Raw genomic sequence first — 17,301 nt, 5'->3', positions numbered from 1 at the left:
ACAGATTTGGCAGTGCAGGGGATTATGTCCACCTCTCCTCCCCTCCCTCCCTCCCTCCCTCCCTCCCTCCCTCTATCCCTCCCTCCCTCTATCCCTCCCTACAACCCTCCAGTAAGTCTCTCCTGGTTCTAGGTGCTTCTGCAGGAGATGGAGAACCCCTTAAAGGAGCCTGTTGGTCCTCTGTTTTCTGTAGCCCGCATCGTGCCTGACTACCACTCCTACAGGTCAGTGAGAAACGGACCATTCTACGGGAATAGCAGATAATTCAATATGTTCTGCCTGTGGGTTGTCTTGGCTGGGCTGGGGTGGGGTGGGGCCAGGGGCTGGGGCTGGGGGCTCCCCACAGAGAGGGCAGAGTGATGTCAGCATGACTACATCCTGTTACATACTAATGCACCTCAGGTCCATGACATCAATTAACAGAAACAAAGGAGAAGTGTCCCTCTCATTGGAGGCTAAAAATAGAGTGCTAAAAGCATGTGTGTGCAGCCTGTGTGGGTGTGGGGTCTGTGTGTGTGCATTGAGATGGACAGCCATTACCGATTAGACCCGTTTTCAGGGTTTAGAAAAAGCCGCCCAGTAAGTGCCTGCTTGTGACATTTAGTCACTATGGACTACACCTAATGCTTTCGGGTTAATTCTAGATTTTCTTTTCCTTTAAGATCTTTACACCATCATCGGCATCTAATTGTGTCCTTAACATGTGCTTTGTGCAGCAACCTTAGCTAAAATCCTGCTGCACAAAGGCTAGGGTTAGAAAAAGCTAGACATCCAAGATCATTTATATATAGGGGGAGTCAGATGGCTGAACGGTGAGGGAGTCCGGCTAGTAATCTGAAGGTTGCCAGTTAGATTCCCAGCCGTGCAAAATGATGTTGTGTCCTTGGGCAAGGCACTTCACCCTACCTGCCTCGGGGGGAATGTCCCTGTACTTACTGTAAGTCGCTCTGGATAATAGCGTCTGCTAAATGACTAAATGTAAATGTAAATATATTCTAAGGTGAAGTATTATACATTTACATTACATTTAGTCATTTCGCAGACGCTCTTATCCAGAGCGACTTACAAGTACAGGGACATTCCCCCGAGGCAAGTAGGGTGAAGTGCCTTGCCCAAGGACACAACGTCAGTTGGCATGACCAGGAATCGAACTGGCAACCTTCGGATTACTAGCCCGATTCCCTCACCGCTCAGCCAACTGACTCCACAGAGTAGCAGGTTTTGTTAGTTATTTTCTACAAACCTGTGGCCTACATGCTCAGCTCAGTCAATATGTCTGTGCTCTACACTTACACCTAAACCATTGTTTGGTTCTCTTGAAAAGCCACTTGCCCATTTCTAATTGATTTGGGTCTGAACACAGGGTTCAGACTGGTAGCTGACTGGGTCCTTTATTTGTCTGAACGTGTGCGTGCATGCTTGAGTGTGTATGTGTGTGCATGTGTGTGTGCATGTGTGTGTTCTGGACACAGGTGACGTCTTCTTGTATGCATCTTCTCAGCAGTCTCCCACACCTCCTCCCTTCTCTCTCTCTCTCTCTCTCTCTCTCTCTCTCTCTCTCTCTCTCTCTCTCTCTCTCTCTCTCTCTCTCTCTCTCTCTCTCTCTCTCTCTCTCTCTCTCTCTATCATACTAGGCTTCTAATAATAGTGGAGCTGTTGCCAAGGCGTGATTGGAAGTGCGACTCAATGTTTTATTTATTTTTTCACTTAAATGGATTTTCTTGGCAGAACTGTAATCTTCAGGAAGCACGGTGGTCTCACACATTTTCCATGTTTTCATTTATCTCCTCCGTGGGCTGGAGTACGCATTGCCTTTTCCCATTATTCTAGAAATCGGGTGAGCAAATCTCCATTTGCAAAGTAGTCATGCTCCTATCAATCAAGAGAAGATCGAGAAACAAAAATATATATATATTTATTTTTATTCCACTGTGATAAAAAAAAGGCTGAGTGTTCTTTTAAATGTTATTTTGAAGCGTTTTGTTTTCCAGGGATGCAATGCTCCTTCCCACTCCTCGAGCAGCGGGTATAGCTGTCACCACAGTCCACTTTCCACATCCTCCTGCGTCGACCTTCAGCCCTGCCCTTCTCTCCGCTCATGGCCGGCCTCAGGTATACTCCTTTTCTCCAGCATTGTCAATTAATGCGTCACCCCCCCCCCCCCCAAAAAAAAAGAATTACACAATCCACAAAGAGGTCATGAGAGAGGCCTAACCTCCCTCCACAGTCCCAGTCCCTGTCTCCTGTCTCGGTGTTAGTGACTGTTAGCTGCTCTGTTTGTCAGAGGCTGGGGAAAGCATGGCTCTTTCCCAGGGTGTCGGTAGGGAAAGGGAATGTGGCAAAGCTGCATGTCTTCCTCCCTCTCTCAGAGCGCTCTGCTGCCACTCCCCATCACCGTCTGCCGTGCCACACCACGCCGCGGCCACAAGCTCTCCCCTCAGGCATCTCTCAGCACACACACACACACACCGACACACACACACACACCGACACACACACACACCGACACACACACACAAACACACACCGACACACACATCGACACACACCGACACACACCGACACACACACCGACACACACACCGACACACATCGACACACACACACAATGACACGCAGCTTGCTCCCAGACGCAGGGCCTCGAAAGAGAAATGTGTCACCCCTCTCTCCACGCCCAGCGCTAAAACGCTTCCCCTCCCTCCCTCCCCCCCTCCCTCCCCCCCTCCCCCCCTCCCTCCCCCCCTCCACCCCCCGAGACCTCCGCTCTGCTTCCACTGATCGATCTGCTAAAGCACTCGCCTTCATTCATCTACCTATCCATCCGTCTTCCTGTCTACATCCCCTTCCAGTTATATCCTGTTGTTTTGGCCATTCAAGCTTCTGTCTCTGTCCGAAGAACATGCAAACTGTGCCGATTTCAATATCCTATGATAGAACATAGGAAAGATCAAGTGATTATTCACATTCTCTGTCTTAGAATATCAATCATAGAGATAATCATAGAGATAATATTGACCGTGTTCCAAGAGCTTTGATTAAATTTCTGTGCCCAGCATGTGAGCGTTACATACAGCGAGTAGGATCCCACCCTCTGATGTAAATCTCTCTGCATTGTAACATGCTCAGCCTGTTTGGATTCTGCTTGCCACTGCAGTTCTCCCTTAGCCCTTTCCTGAGATTGCTTTTTTCAAACCTGACTCACAAGGTGTATTGATCGCTGCACTGCACTAATTATCCTGCTTGGCTTTGCATGTCTCCATAGACCATTATCAGCCTTTGATCAGCATGTCCCGATGCCTACATTACAACGCTACAACAATACTGAAATGGTAATGAAGAGGTCTGTTGGATCTGGACCCGACCAGCATTTGCACAAGCTAAGAACCAGATCCCCAGAATGTTTGACAAGAATAACAGACCAGCACCTGGTGTGTTTGTGTGTATGTGTTTTTCAATGCATGTGTGTGGTGCTTGTCACATGCTGAGTGTGTGTGTGTGTGTGTTATTCATGTGCGGGGGCGAAAGGACAGGTCTGAACGTCCTGCTCTCCCACCATCTGTGCCCACACAGGCGTGAGGCCACTTAGACTCTCCACACAGTCAAGCTCTCCATACTGCCATACCCACAGAGCCCACTCTCTACCTACGAGACCAGGCAGCATGGACAGACATGCGGGTTTCTAATTGTTTTTCATGCAAAGTTCAAAATGAAATGTGGTTAAAACTGCACAGTTTTATTCAAACTGACTTTCATGCGTACGAGCTCCCTATCTCTAATGTTCGCTCAAACCCCCTCTCTATGTTCCCTTTTCTCCTAAACCCTAGTTCACCCCTTCTACTCCGAGCCCCAGCCCTCCTCTCTGGCTTCTGTTCTATGGGTTTCTCCTTCTAAACTTTGGCAAGACCCCTATTCTATAACTCCGGAATGTGTTTTTTACTTCTCGTGACGTCTTTCTCTGAGACTACTCAAGAACATGATACAGCTGGACAGATAGTGGAGCCCAGACCTCGGCCTTCTTCCTGACTACTGGACTTTCTCTCGTACTCGCCTATATGACCTATAATCAATCAATTTTTGGCCACACCAAATTCTAAATAATTCTGAATACATTTGCATGATTAGAATGTCAGTGTGCTGGGTAATTGGCCTGTATAATTTGAATGGATTGGGAATCAATAAGGAGCTGAAGACCCAGTGTCACTGCTGACCTTTGTGTGTGCCCAAACATGCTTCAGCCAATGACATTTCAGACCAGAGATTCCGGGAAGAACTGGGAAGCGTAAACAACACAACTTGCAAACCTCTGCCTTTCTCCAAACATTGGAGTATAGAGTTTGCAGCAAGATAGAGATGGAGAGATTCAACCAAAATAGCCCGCATCAATATTTAAATCTCATGGTTAAACATTCAGACCGACTTAGTAAACTCTAATGAGCTGTAACATCTGTCTGCCCGGGGCACGTCCTGACCCCTGCTCACCCCTGTCCTGCACACAGCCTTGGAGCCCCACTGCCTCGAGCACCATCCTTTGCTCTGGCACCAGCTCATCCCCTCTCACCTGCAAGAGCGCGGATTACTCCAGTGGGAGGACGCACACCATGGCGTCACTGCCATCTGCCAGCTCCTCCCAGCGCATCAGACAGGGGCTGTCCCAACTGTTGATCGCCACGCCCTCCGCACGCCATCTCACTCCCACCGTTACTCTTATTGTTTTAGGATAAGGCAGGGTTATTATTTCTGAACTGATGCCTGCCATACATTTACATTTAGTCATTTAGCAGACGCTCTTATCCAGAGCGACTTACAGTAAGTACAGGGACATTCCCCCGAGGCAAGTAGGGTGAAGTGTCTTGCCCAAGGACACAGCGTCAGTTGGAATGACCGGGAATCGAACTGGCAACCTTCGGATTACTAGCCCGATTCCCTCACCGCTCAGCCACCTGACTCCACCTCCGCCATAGTAGGAGTCAGAACATGAACCCTGGGTATTGGATGAGAGCCGGGTGTAAGTGTAACGTGATGGTCTCTGTGGTGAGCCGCTGGGCTGACTCCTCCCCCTGTGTGTCTGCAGGTCTCCCTGGCAGGGTCTCCCGAGGAACAGCCTGTATGGAACCACTCCTTCCTCTTCCTGGAACGAGACTGTGCCACCATGTTCAGCGGTGCTGCTGCCCTGGTGCTGGAGTTCTACCCCACAACCAGCGGTAACCAAACGGCTCCCGTTGAGATCGACTTGACCCAAAGACACGACAATATCATTTATAGACAGAGAATTTGAATGGAACACACAGTACTTATGGCTAAATGTTCTGTTGGTGTACAACTCCTCCCTACCCAGTTTAGCTAGTGTTGATGTGTATTTTTTTGTGTGGCAGTTCTTAATGCAGTGAGCTGGCACCTCCGGAGCCCCTTGGGCTTTTCCGCCCTGTCCCTGCACCCACAGCTCTACAGGAAGCTGATGTCAGAGAGGGGGCAGAGGGGGGTGAGGGTGGGGCAGCTGTCCCTGAGGGTGAGTGTGGAGAGGAGAGAGTTTAATTACATCTGTGTTTTTGTGTGCGTGTGGGCGCGCGTGTGTGTGTGTGTGCGCACGTGCTGTTCTGTGCTGTGTCCTTTTATAGCCTACATTTCTCCTCTCTCTGTGATGGAGGAACACTGTTATTCACCATTGTTTCAGACTGAATACGCTGGCTAGCAATCCATGGAGTCCCTTGTCACACAAGAGCAAATTTTAATTTATTTTTCTGTTGGTTTTGGTTCAGTTGTTCAGTGATTTCCCTTCAGTCTTGTGTACGTGCAAGCAGACAGTCTGTGTGAAGTATTTATGCAGTGTTGGTGTGGACATGCTGTCCCTGACTGTGATATTGTGTTCTTCCTCTGTGGTTCAGGGCAGCAAGCTCCAGACCACCATGGACTCCGCTCCCACGGTCAGCATAGTGCTACGTCTCATTGGCTCAGAGGTGCGAGGTCAAGTACCGTCACAGCTCATCAAAACACTGAGATATTGTTTAACTTTATTCATATGCGGCCTTGCTTGGTCAGTAAAATACATTGTAGATGTTTTGACATCATTATAACACACTTTGTACCTACACTCCTTATTGTTTTTAGGACAGATGGGGAGCTCTAGGGCTAACTCTTGTAAATACTTAGGCACCATGGAAAAGCCTTTTAAGCTTAGAAAAGTTCACAAAAAGACAATGAAAAAATTAGATTTAGTTAAAAGCAGATTTGGCGTTTCAAAGCTTTAGCCATGACATATACTAAGACCTCCTCTAAGCTATATTGTGTGATAACAGAAGGTCTACTGTGTCCTCAAATCTCTATTCTCCTCAGCCTTATTTTCACACTCTGCTGCCTAGCTGGAAAGACACTACAGCTCCGCACAGATGCTATAAAATATGAAGTGCCGGCAGGCAGCTAGCCTGGAGAGGTGCTAAACTGACTTTATTGCCTTTTAATAATTACTATAAAGTATTATTATCTTAATGTAGCGCTCTTTATAGGCTCTGGGGGAGAGAGGGTGGTTTACTACTGTTGCTCGGCCAGTGGATTCATCTCCATCTGTCTGCCTGCGCCCTCTCTCCCCTACAAGGCCTGATTTATTGGCATGTTCGGCTATAACCATGCAATAGGAATTTTTCACAGTACAATAGTGTGTGTCTCACATATCTGGGTTTCACATGCTCATCAACAATACACTACTGTTCGTTCCCAAACAATGTGCATAAGAGATATAAGAGAAGTTATTGTATGCACTCATATTGACAATGCATTTTAGAATTTAAAGGTTTTACAATATATAGCATTTCTTGTACTTAACAAAAAAAATATGGAACACAGATGGCTAGAGTCCCAATCAAATCTGCCCTTGTGCCACACTGAAGCCCATTACTTGAGGCACGTTCCGAGGTGTATATGCACCATACATGTTCCCTATTCAGTAGTTAAATGTAAAGCTCATATATTCAATCTAACATTCCTCTCTAATTAGCACTAACATGAAAGGGTGCCCCCTCATTTTTTCTCATTTGCATTGAGATAATGGGGCGCACGAGAGCCGGGTAGAAATATCCGTCTGTTATCCCTGAGGGGAAAAGGGGTGTGATTGTGGTCTGGGTGCTGTGGTGTTGATTATCACTGAGCTGGGGTTCGGAGGTTGAGATTACATACTGGCTGGTGTGAAGTGAACAAAGAGACTGGAGGTTCCAGACAAGACAAACCGACACCCGACAAAAAGACTGGAGAACACAGAAGTCACTGTCTTTGACAGTTGATGATGGATATTTTCTTTGTTTTTGCTTGTTTGAAATTGCTCTCATCCGATAGATGAAATGTGTATGTTAGATTTATTTAATTATCTCATGATAAATGACAGACTTGGTGAAAGATCTCAAGCAACTATCGATGATTTATGGCAACATTTATGCGTGAGGCTGTGATGGAGGACTTTCTAACAGCTGTGTGATCTGGAAATGGGGGTTGGGGGACACAGGTTAGTAGTGGAAAAACGAGAGAGAGAGAGATTAGGTTTGGGGGGGCAGGGTGATACATTATTCACAAGCTGGTGGGGGGGGCCTTAAGTGCCAAATTAATTTGTTTTCTCTTTCCAGTTGGACGGCAAAATAAATGCGCGCTTCCATTCATGTCGTTAAGTGCCGCGGATTCATTCAGACGAGTGTTATTGCAATGGCAGAGCAACACGGTTGTACTGATGCCGGCCGGCCTGGTGGGTGGGTGGAAGCTGGGTAATTATCTCTGGCTCCTGCGATGGCCGTGATTGCGACTGTTAGCCGAGGGGGCCGAGACCACTGCAGGTGTCTGTCTGCCTGCCTGCCTGTCTGGGTGTGTTTGTCCGTGCCTGTCCTTGGATGTGCTCGACCCCTGTGATGGTGGGTGGATACCTGCAGCCCACACACAGTTGGAGTGTTCAAATGGAACTCGTGGCATTGGCCCAGGGTAATGTGAAGTCTACGCAGTGCCCACACACATCATAACCTGCATTTCATTAAAGGAAAACAATCCAACATTGATCCATAAAAAATGTTAATTTACATCATAAACCTAAACTTACCACATATACACAAAATAAAGGAAGTACAGAGTTCTTATTAACATAAATTAATCAAAATAATACATGTGATTCATGGAATTTGAAACCTAAATGTGCGCTTCATCTCTTTCGGAGCTGAGTTGATGTGATGAAAAAAAAGGGAGGCTACTGTGTTGGAAAACTGTTTCATTATTGTGATGTGCAGTTTGGACCACACTGGTCATTTCAAAAGCAGTAAACAGTGATTGGATATACTGTATGTTTGTAATATACATGTCTTTTGTAAGTTAAGAGAGATTACAAAATACATAGTCTTTACATTACATATATATATACATTACATTACATATATTTTCTCATGATTAACTGGAACATATTCTTGTTGAAAAGTAATTAAAAGAGATCATTTACTTTAAAATAGGCCTTAAATGTGATCAATGAAGTTAACTAAATAAAAAGAGGATAAAAAAATGTTGTCAAGTAGAAAAATAACAAAAACTACATTCAACCTATAGGCATTAAACATTTTCAAATTATATACATATTTTGATAATATTCGGGAATATTATGAATGTATGTGCTTTTATTTATGGTCATGGAATGATACCTACTTTTATCACTACCAACTTCGAGATGAAACACACTGGCATTTCAAACTTACTTCATGGCCTGTCATCTGTTTATTAATCATCTTTATTACAGCTCCCTTCAAATCCAGATACTGGCCCTGAGCACTCTGGATATCTATATGAGCACGGTGGTTCATTTCGTAATTGCGTGTGGAGTTCTCCCGAGAGGCCAGACATCATAGAACATGCCAAGGCCCCATCCAAACACTCTCAGCCTCACATCTGTCCAGTATTTATCCACACCTCAACCACCAACACATTTAATCAGAATGCCAGCACTGGCAGCAACACTACTGCCTTGGCCCAGCTTCAGTGCGAGTTTGTGTGACCATCTTTACTAATGTCTCTTTTTGACAATTAATTGTTTCTATTTGAAGTCATATCAAAAGGTATGCCACGCGTCATTGTTCTGGTGTCAGTGCTATTTAAAACCCAGAGAAAACTAATTGAGAGTGACGTCTAGATTGGAGAGCAGGCTGAACAGGTGTTTCATTTTTCTCTTCTTTTAAATTCCACCACCGCTTCCAATCGGTTTCGACAACTCGCAAATGTAGAAACACAGACATCTGCCGTGTTTCAAAGGAGCGGAGCTATGGCAAATGAATACCAATGCTGCCGGGGCCGCGTCTATCTGCCTGACATTCAAAGAAAGAAAAATGTGCCGTTTATTCTTTCTGATACAGAGAGGACAACTTTGCGAGATACAGAGCTTTTATTGTTATGAGTCAATCTAAGGCTCAGACAGATGTTTGTGCAGAGATATTGGCTCATATCGATGCCCATACCCCAGACCACCATACATCCATACTTCATTTCCTGCTCCCAGTTCCTGTGTCAACACAGCCCTTGTTTGAGGTTCTCCTTCACAAACATATATGACACAGATTAAAAAACTTTTGGAAAAAGTACTGTTAAGGTGGCATAACGGCATTGCACACTGAAGCAGAAAGAGGGTCTTCCCACTTGATGGCCAGTTTGCAAATCCCCGCTGCCTGCTCCATGATCAGAAATGCACATTTACATTTAGTCATTTAGCAGACGCTCTTATCCAGAGCGACTTACAGTAAGTACACGGACATTCCCCCGAGGCAAGTAGGGTGAAGTGCCTTGCCCAAGGACACAACATCATTTTGCACAGGCGGGAATCGAACTGGCAACCTTCAGATTACTAGCCCGATTCCCTAACCGCTCAGCCACCTGACTCCCTGTATGCAGCGAAGAATCCAAACAAAGGCGGGGTGTTTGATGTCATCTCTTCGGCTGCAGTCTGTGACGTGCCGGAGACTGGCATAGAGGGCCGCTCCTCCCTGGGCTGTGCCGCGGCCGCTGTTTGGGATGCACACTAGCTTGGCTGGCTAATGAGGTGGATTCAACCGGTGCACAGGGACCACCACATGTCTTTGTTAGCCGGGCCTGCAGCCCCCTGCTCTGCAGCCCCCTGCTCTGCAGCCCCCTCCCAGGGGAGGACTCGCAGACTTGCTAATTGAATCAAGTAGTCATGGTGCCTCCCACTCCACGGCTCAGCCCCTCCCCCCCTTCACCGAGGAGGAGAGGGGGGGTGGACGGGAGGAGGGCTCAGGCTTTGATGCTTTTGTTCTCGTCAGCACCATGGACAGCGCCTTGGGGCAACTGGTTGGCCTGTTGCTGGATGGAGATGGAGGCACAGCAGCATCAGTGCTGTCTGAGAGGTCCTCACAGGGCCGCTGTCAACACTCTCCCCTCTGCGAACACTGACGTTTACGTGGCAAAATATGTCGGTTGATGTTTTGCAGTCTGAGAGAGTCTTTGTGTTGATTTGTCTGTGTGAAATGACGGTGAGCTATTACCTTAGCGCACAAATAGTTTCTTTCTAATAAATCAAACTCTGTTTTCCAAATGCAAACGATTTTCAGTAATTAGTATTGGTTGTGTGTCAGTGCGCAGGTGGCTAAGACGAGCAAAACAAGCGAACGCTGCTCAGGACGAGGCAGGGCTGTGTGACTGTGCATAGCTTAGTGCTTCCTGGCCCGTCTGCCTCGTTACCCCGGTGACCACTGCGTTCCATCTCCCGGCACGCGCCGACCTGGAGAACGTGCCCCCAGCGCCCTCGTCCTCGACCGCGCCCCTAATTCACAGAGATAGATTGGGGCTCTGGTCGGTACTGGACTGACTGCTTATTAGATTGGCTCCAGATGCCAGGTTAATGAAGGCTCCGTTAGAGAACAGACGTCCGTATAGCAGCATAACTGAGCTGCATCGACCCTGCAGCCACGCTGCCTTGCTCCCCTGTCCATACTGATTTCTCCTCGTATCATCTGTGTTTGTTCACCTGAACGGATTTGTTCTGCTCCAGTTCAAGACAAGAGAAACGTTCCTTCCTGCTACGTGACAAACTGTTTTATGTTTAAATGTACATGTGATAGGTACATTTATGTACTATGCTTCTGGTATTTTTAGGTTTTATTTTAATTTTAATTTGATTACAAATCCTCAATTATAATGTTGGCTGTCTGTATTAGATGCTACAAAATAAAAAACTGAATTATTAGGTCTATTTTAAACATATAGTTTAAAAGTATTTTTTCCTAAACATTCACAGAAGTTAATTATAATTAGGTCTGCATGTAACTCAATCATTTATTAGCTCCTGACCTGAAAAAAACCAGTTTAAAAGGACTAATGTCTGAGAGGCTAAAATGTAATTGCGTTGAAGAGCTGGTTTAGTCCTAGCAGTGTGTATCTGATGGTAATGATATTAGTTCAGAGTCTGGAAAATGATTTCCCGCTCAGGGATCTCATTTCGATGAGGAGGGCGGAAGTGAGGAGGTAGAGTGAGCTGCCTGTACCTCAGTAACATGGGGTCCTCTAGATCCTGCCACTCCTTAAGTCAGTGTCCATTAAAGTGGTGTGATCGGTGCAGTAAAAAGGCTTTCATTTCAAGGTTATCAAGGACACATGAGAAAGCTATTGCCTTTCTGATGGAAACATATCTCAGAGTGTTATTATTTGAAATAGCACTTGTACTGTAGTACATCTACCACAAGCCGTTTTTGGTTACTGTTATAGCATTTGTATGTAAACTACTAATGCAGGGTGTATTGTTGTAGCGTCCAGACTTCCTCCTGACAGCAGAGGAGCCAGGTTTGTTTCCCAGCCTCGACCCGGAGACTCTGGACGAGGAAGACTGGACCGCCGCGGCTGAAGCGGTTCTCCCCCCTCGGACAGACCAGGAGCAGGGGACCATTACCATCCAGACCCCACCCAGCCCTGACCACCACACCCAGTCCCAGCAGCCCCAGCAGTGCCATCTCGCTGTGAGTCGCTTTACTGCTGCAGCATACCTGGCCCCCCTTTCGGTCCAGCATGACATGTTAGTGATACGTCTGACCTGCTTACTGCATACAGCTCTTATTCTAGAGGTAATATCACTTCTGACAATAATAGTCGACAGGCATAGCGTGTCATCGATGATAGTATTATCAATTACATAAGCATGAATTTTCTTGCATGGCATTCATTCAGTACTATATTCTCGTTTGATTGACGGTTCGGTTCTTTGTATTATCTCCGTATTGATTGTATACCTACACAGGCTGCCAAAAGTCTGTAGATTGAAGCTGATCAATACCTACTGTGAGTACAGATTTCTAATTCATCAGGCCTCCTTATATGGTATTGATTTTGTGCAGTGGCCGTCTTGAAAAGAATCGGATTACTCTTTTTTCCTACGTCAGGACCCACGGGGCGCGGGAAGCAGCAGGCTGCCAGATTCATAGTAAATTATTATTTCGACCAGGCGAACTAGAGGAAAGGAAGAGAACCAGTCTTTATGGTCCTGCTGTACAATACAGTAACACAAAGAGGTATAACTAGGAATAATCAAAAAACTGTTCTGTGCCTTGATTTTCACTGAAAAATATCCCTCTCCACCTGAAATGAAATCCAAACTTGGCACTGTTTAGGAGCCAAGATTACCCTCACTCCAACAGCAAAAGAAGGGAAAGCTTGCGGAACAGGTGTTTGTTACCAAATCTGTTTAAGGATGTTAAGCATTTTAATCTACGTGGTTCCATAATAAAGGATCAATTGTATGCCAGTGATTTGGATATTAACTGCGAGTGTTACTGCAGTCTTTTATTACGTTTTTATTGGCAGGATGGTCTTCGTCCCTGCAGGCTGGACCTGAGGTTCAGATGTAGCATAATGTATGCAGTTCTGCTCCTGCAGCGCGGGAATGTGCAGTAATTTCCGAGCCCCCTGCCGCCGGGCACTGTTGTGGTTTGAGAGTATTGGAGAGGGAGGGAGGGAGGGAGGGAGGGAGGGAGGGAAGGGGGCGAGGGACATAGGGGGAGGAAAGGAGACATGCTCAGAATAGTAATGGCTACATATATCCCTTCCACACATGGAATACTGTAGTTTAGACCTAGCAGTGTGAGCATCCCCATTAAAGGACTTGTCCCCTAGATCCTCCAGGAAGCAGTGGGGTTGGTGAGGGTCACTGGAGGGAGGTCTTGGGGGGCCATGGGCCCACAGTGACATCTAGTGGTGGGAAGCTGTTGTTTGCGTGGTGTGGATTTTTGGGTTTGTGGGCTGGATTTTTTTTGTGCAGTAAAGTTCGTAATTAATAATTTTCAAAAATGACTTTGATCATTTACTATCTGCACATTTATTTTCTTGTTTAATGTTTTTATTAATAATAATAAATTGCCCATGCTCTTTTCTTTTACTCAAAGCGCTACAGTACGTTACAATCACAATCTTACAACATGATAAACAATAACAGTAATCACAAAACGTACAATTAAAACCTGATTAAAAAGGTAAGTTTCAAGCAATTTCTTAAAGCCATCAAACAAAGGAGCATTCCTAATGGGAACAGGGAGTGAGTTCCACAGCTTAAGATCAATGAAACAAAAGACCCTGCGCAGACATTACTGGTTTTAAAAACACACATTTTCTAGATGCTGTTCTTTCAAGATACACAAATGATATGGGTGAGAGAATCAAGACGTTGATTGGAGCAGTAACACTGTAGTGCAGAGCATGTACTTCAGAGAAGCTGTCTCCTCTTTGTATACTGATGAAAGTACGTATATCACTGATGTAGCTTGTTCACACAATCCCCCTCAACAGAACAGGCACACATATGCTGACTTCTCACTGCTCCCTTGGGTGCCTAGCCAACCATGTTATTGTGAGCTTCCTTCTCTCTGCCAGTATTGGCCCGCAGTCATGATGAAATATTCCTTTTCACTTGTTTGAATAGAGGACCTTGGCCGTCTGTACTGCACACAACACACAATATCACAGGCAAGGCCCACAGGCATTAGAAGGTCTTTGGACAGGAATCATGAAGCCTGTAGATTGCTTTGCAGGCAAAGCCAAGGCGAGGCTAGCTGGCCTTGGGACACAAAGGAAGGATGCAGACTATAGACACGTGTGGGTGGATCCTGGATGTTGGTGGATGGGTGGAACCCAAGCTGAAGATGAGGTATGAGGGCAGCCTTGAACGCCCAGGGTTATCATCAGCCAAGGCTCTGAATGACGTAAGGCTTTAGGCACGCGCTTGCCATTAGCTCTTGAAGTAAAGTTTCGAGTTTAAGCCCGTTGTCATTGAATCTGTGGGCTCAATTAATTCGATTCTCTTCAGTGCTGTTGGGTGTTAGCAGTCTGAGCTGCATTTGTGAGGTACTGCCTTGTGCATAGTTATTGAGTTGGATAGGTGACTTTTCCTTTGGGACCAGCGTATTGACAAACCCCTGTGTGCAACTTAATCATGTCTTTGTTCGACGTCCGTCGACTCATTAGACAACTTGTATGAAATGTAGTGACTGCCAAGGTGCTTCCTCCTGCGCCTCTCAGATAAGGCTGAAATGGGGAGGCAGGCATGTCTGAGGCCCTGCCTGGTGAGCAGTTTATTCCGGGCTGCTGTGTTTGAAGTGCCAGTAAAGGAACCTGTATCTTCCTACCGCAGCTGAAGCAGAGCCTGGTGGGAGCCTGTCTCCCTGCTCCCTCCACTATCTGCTGATGGCAGAACCCCACACTGACCTCTGAACACAGATACACAAGCTTAACAAGAACGTCTTCTCAGCACCGCTTGCGGTTTTTCTGGATGTCATGTATAGGCTCAAGTCAGACTAATGGCCTATCAGTCCTCAGTTTTTCCCTGTCTATCAAGAAACCTTAATGAATAGCCCGGCAGTGCAGTTATGGAGAGAATTGTTGCAGACGAAAAAGGGTTGAAGGGTTAACCATTTTTAGTCAATATCTGTGATGTATACAAAATGTATGTAAAAATCTTAGTCTGAATGCTGAAGATCCCGTCGGCCCTCTGTTTCCTGCAGCTCAGGGTCGATATAAGGCTAATGGAAGTATTTAACCTTCCAGTGTACCCCGGACTATTTCCGTTAATTCCATTCCAGACATGAATTATAGTCCTCCCCAAGGTTGCATAGAAACAATGATTGTCAATGTACACAGGGCAGAGCAAAATACACTGTTATTTTTGTCCTACCGGAACCAAGCTAGTTTATCTGGCAATAATTCGGTCCGTTGACTATTTTGACCTGATAAGGCGATGGCTCTATATACTCGGCCCTCCCAGCTGCAGGGAGATAGACAGTGTGAGAGTCAGAGAGGATGAATGTGCAGAACTGAGGCGTTTATTCTGCGTTTCTATATAGATGCCTCTGTTCCGTGTGAGGGATTTTGATGGAGAAGAGCACCCCCACCCCCCTGCCCCCAGCTCCATATCCCATCCACTGACTGCCTTACCTCCCGTCTGGGTTCAGGAGAAAGGGAGGTGTGGGGGCTTACATTATGGCTGTCCCAGTCTGCCCTCTGATTTAAATCCAATTCTGGTGTCATTCTTGGCAAACCCAGGGTGATTCATTGCACTACAGACACACCTACCACCCACTCATCAATCTTTACGCCCTTTCCATAGCCTCAGACTGGACGTGACCTGTGGTCAGCGACGCCTCCATTTTCCGTTCATCAATTCCACTGGATTTCCATATTCATCTAGATGGCTGTCAATTATTTTCCTACAAATATGTTCTGCCTCATAATTCTAAACCACTCCCATAAACCCTAACTTCTCTGGTCCTAATCCTAGTCCTGGTCTGCACACTGAATTGGTCCCTTCTGGCTACAAGCAACATTAGTGTTTTCATGTTTCTTTTGAGACATTTCAACAGTGAGCTGGCAAGTATAAATGTCAACCTGTGTGTTAGGCACTAAGCTGTTTCTGTGTTGCGTGTTTAGAAGGTCAGAGAGAGCCGAGGGGGAAAGGCAGACACTGATACTGCTGAGGCTCAGTGTGGGGTGGAGCTGTCCTCCAGTCTGTCAGAGCTGGTCTTTGTTTCAGTGTCCATGTCTGTAGCATCTCTCTGCGACGTGTCACACCCCTTTGTGTACTCATATGCTGTTCAGTTGGACCTAAATAAGTGTTTATTTTTAAATAATAGAAATGTACAAATTAATTTATATTTGAAGGTGTAACATATACTGCACCAAGTATATCTGATGGAGAAAAACAAGATGCACATGAAAAATGGAAATCTCTAATTTAATGTTGATCCTTGACTTCATCACCCCTGTTGCATTGATGGTCGTACAGTACGTCCTTCAGCCGAGGTTGCATGTTGTCCTTGAGACACACCCACACATACACACACACACCCAGATTACCTATAGTCCTGTGACAGCTTAATGCTTATTTATTTTGCTGACAGAGCATAGGTATGATCCAGACCTACACTGAAAGCATGTTCTCTCGGGACTCCAGTAATTTAATTTATTAGGAACCATATGGCACATTTTGAGCTATGTGTTCAAATTGATTCCAAATTATGTTGTATTATTGCAGGTTATTTGATGCTGATAGAAATCAATCCCTACCAAGTTAACATCCTTACGGCAGAAATAATTTGCTAACATTATTGAGTTACGTTTGCCTTAGTTCTACAATACACCTGTAAGTTTATTAACATTATTGGTCATTAAAACTGCATAAGCATGCATTCATTGATTTGTTAGTTCCAACTTCTCTCTGAATATAAAAAATAGATTGCATACAATTCATTGTTTATTGTTGGCTGGAACGCAGAAAGCATCCAGAATGTATATTTACATTCTTATCTTACAGATTTGTATAGACTGCAGTATTTTAAATCCTTATCGGGCATAAATAAGAGTGTTACTGCTGGTTTGCAGCTTTTATACAGACATCCCTACAGTAGTGTTCTCCATGGATGCACAGCTTGCATTTCATTTAGATATTAAGGGAAAGCAAAATGTTGCACATTATTTCTTTCCTGGAGAAAAATATTGTAGAAAAGCTGAGCAGTGAGTTAATGTTCAATTTGTGTAGCAATTTGAGCCACAGCTTCATTCCCTAATGAAGCTACTTACAGCAACCACACTACAAAGGTAAAGCCTGCAATACCAGTGGCTTACCACTTCTTTGTCCGCAATGAATGAGAGACCAGCTGTGCACAACACCACTCCATCCGTTTTCCGTCTTTCTCATCCTCTTTCAACACTCTCCCTTCCTCCCTCCCTCTTTACCTACATCTCCATTAGTACGCTGACCGCTGGTTCCAGCTGGAGGGAGAGGAAAAGCTTGAAAGACTCAGTATGGAG

At 45.6% G+C, this 17,301-nt stretch overlaps 1 protein-coding gene across 1 annotated transcript in view; it reads left to right on the top strand.

Moving 5' to 3' along the window:
- LOC134020670 (coiled-coil domain-containing protein 33-like) overlaps positions 1 to 17,301 on the top strand; it is a 40,065-nt gene that overhangs the window by 22,399 nt on the left and 365 nt on the right. The window contains exons 9-14 of the mRNA XM_062460832.1: positions 133 to 224; positions 1,992 to 2,112; positions 5,072 to 5,201; positions 5,373 to 5,506; positions 5,883 to 5,954; positions 11,763 to 11,969. Coding sequence (XP_062316816.1) covers positions 133 to 224; positions 1,992 to 2,112; positions 5,072 to 5,201; positions 5,373 to 5,506; positions 5,883 to 5,954; positions 11,763 to 11,969 — 756 coding nt within the window. The remainder of the gene's footprint in view (positions 1 to 132; positions 225 to 1,991; positions 2,113 to 5,071; positions 5,202 to 5,372; positions 5,507 to 5,882; positions 5,955 to 11,762; positions 11,970 to 17,301) is intronic.

Source organism: Osmerus eperlanus, chromosome 5, assembly GCF_963692335.1.
Source record: "Osmerus eperlanus chromosome 5, fOsmEpe2.1, whole genome shotgun sequence".
Lineage (NCBI taxonomy): Eukaryota > Metazoa > Chordata > Actinopteri > Osmeriformes > Osmeridae > Osmerus > Osmerus eperlanus.
Note: the sequence above shows the minus strand (reverse complement) of the source record. Positions and strands in the feature narration are given on the sequence as shown.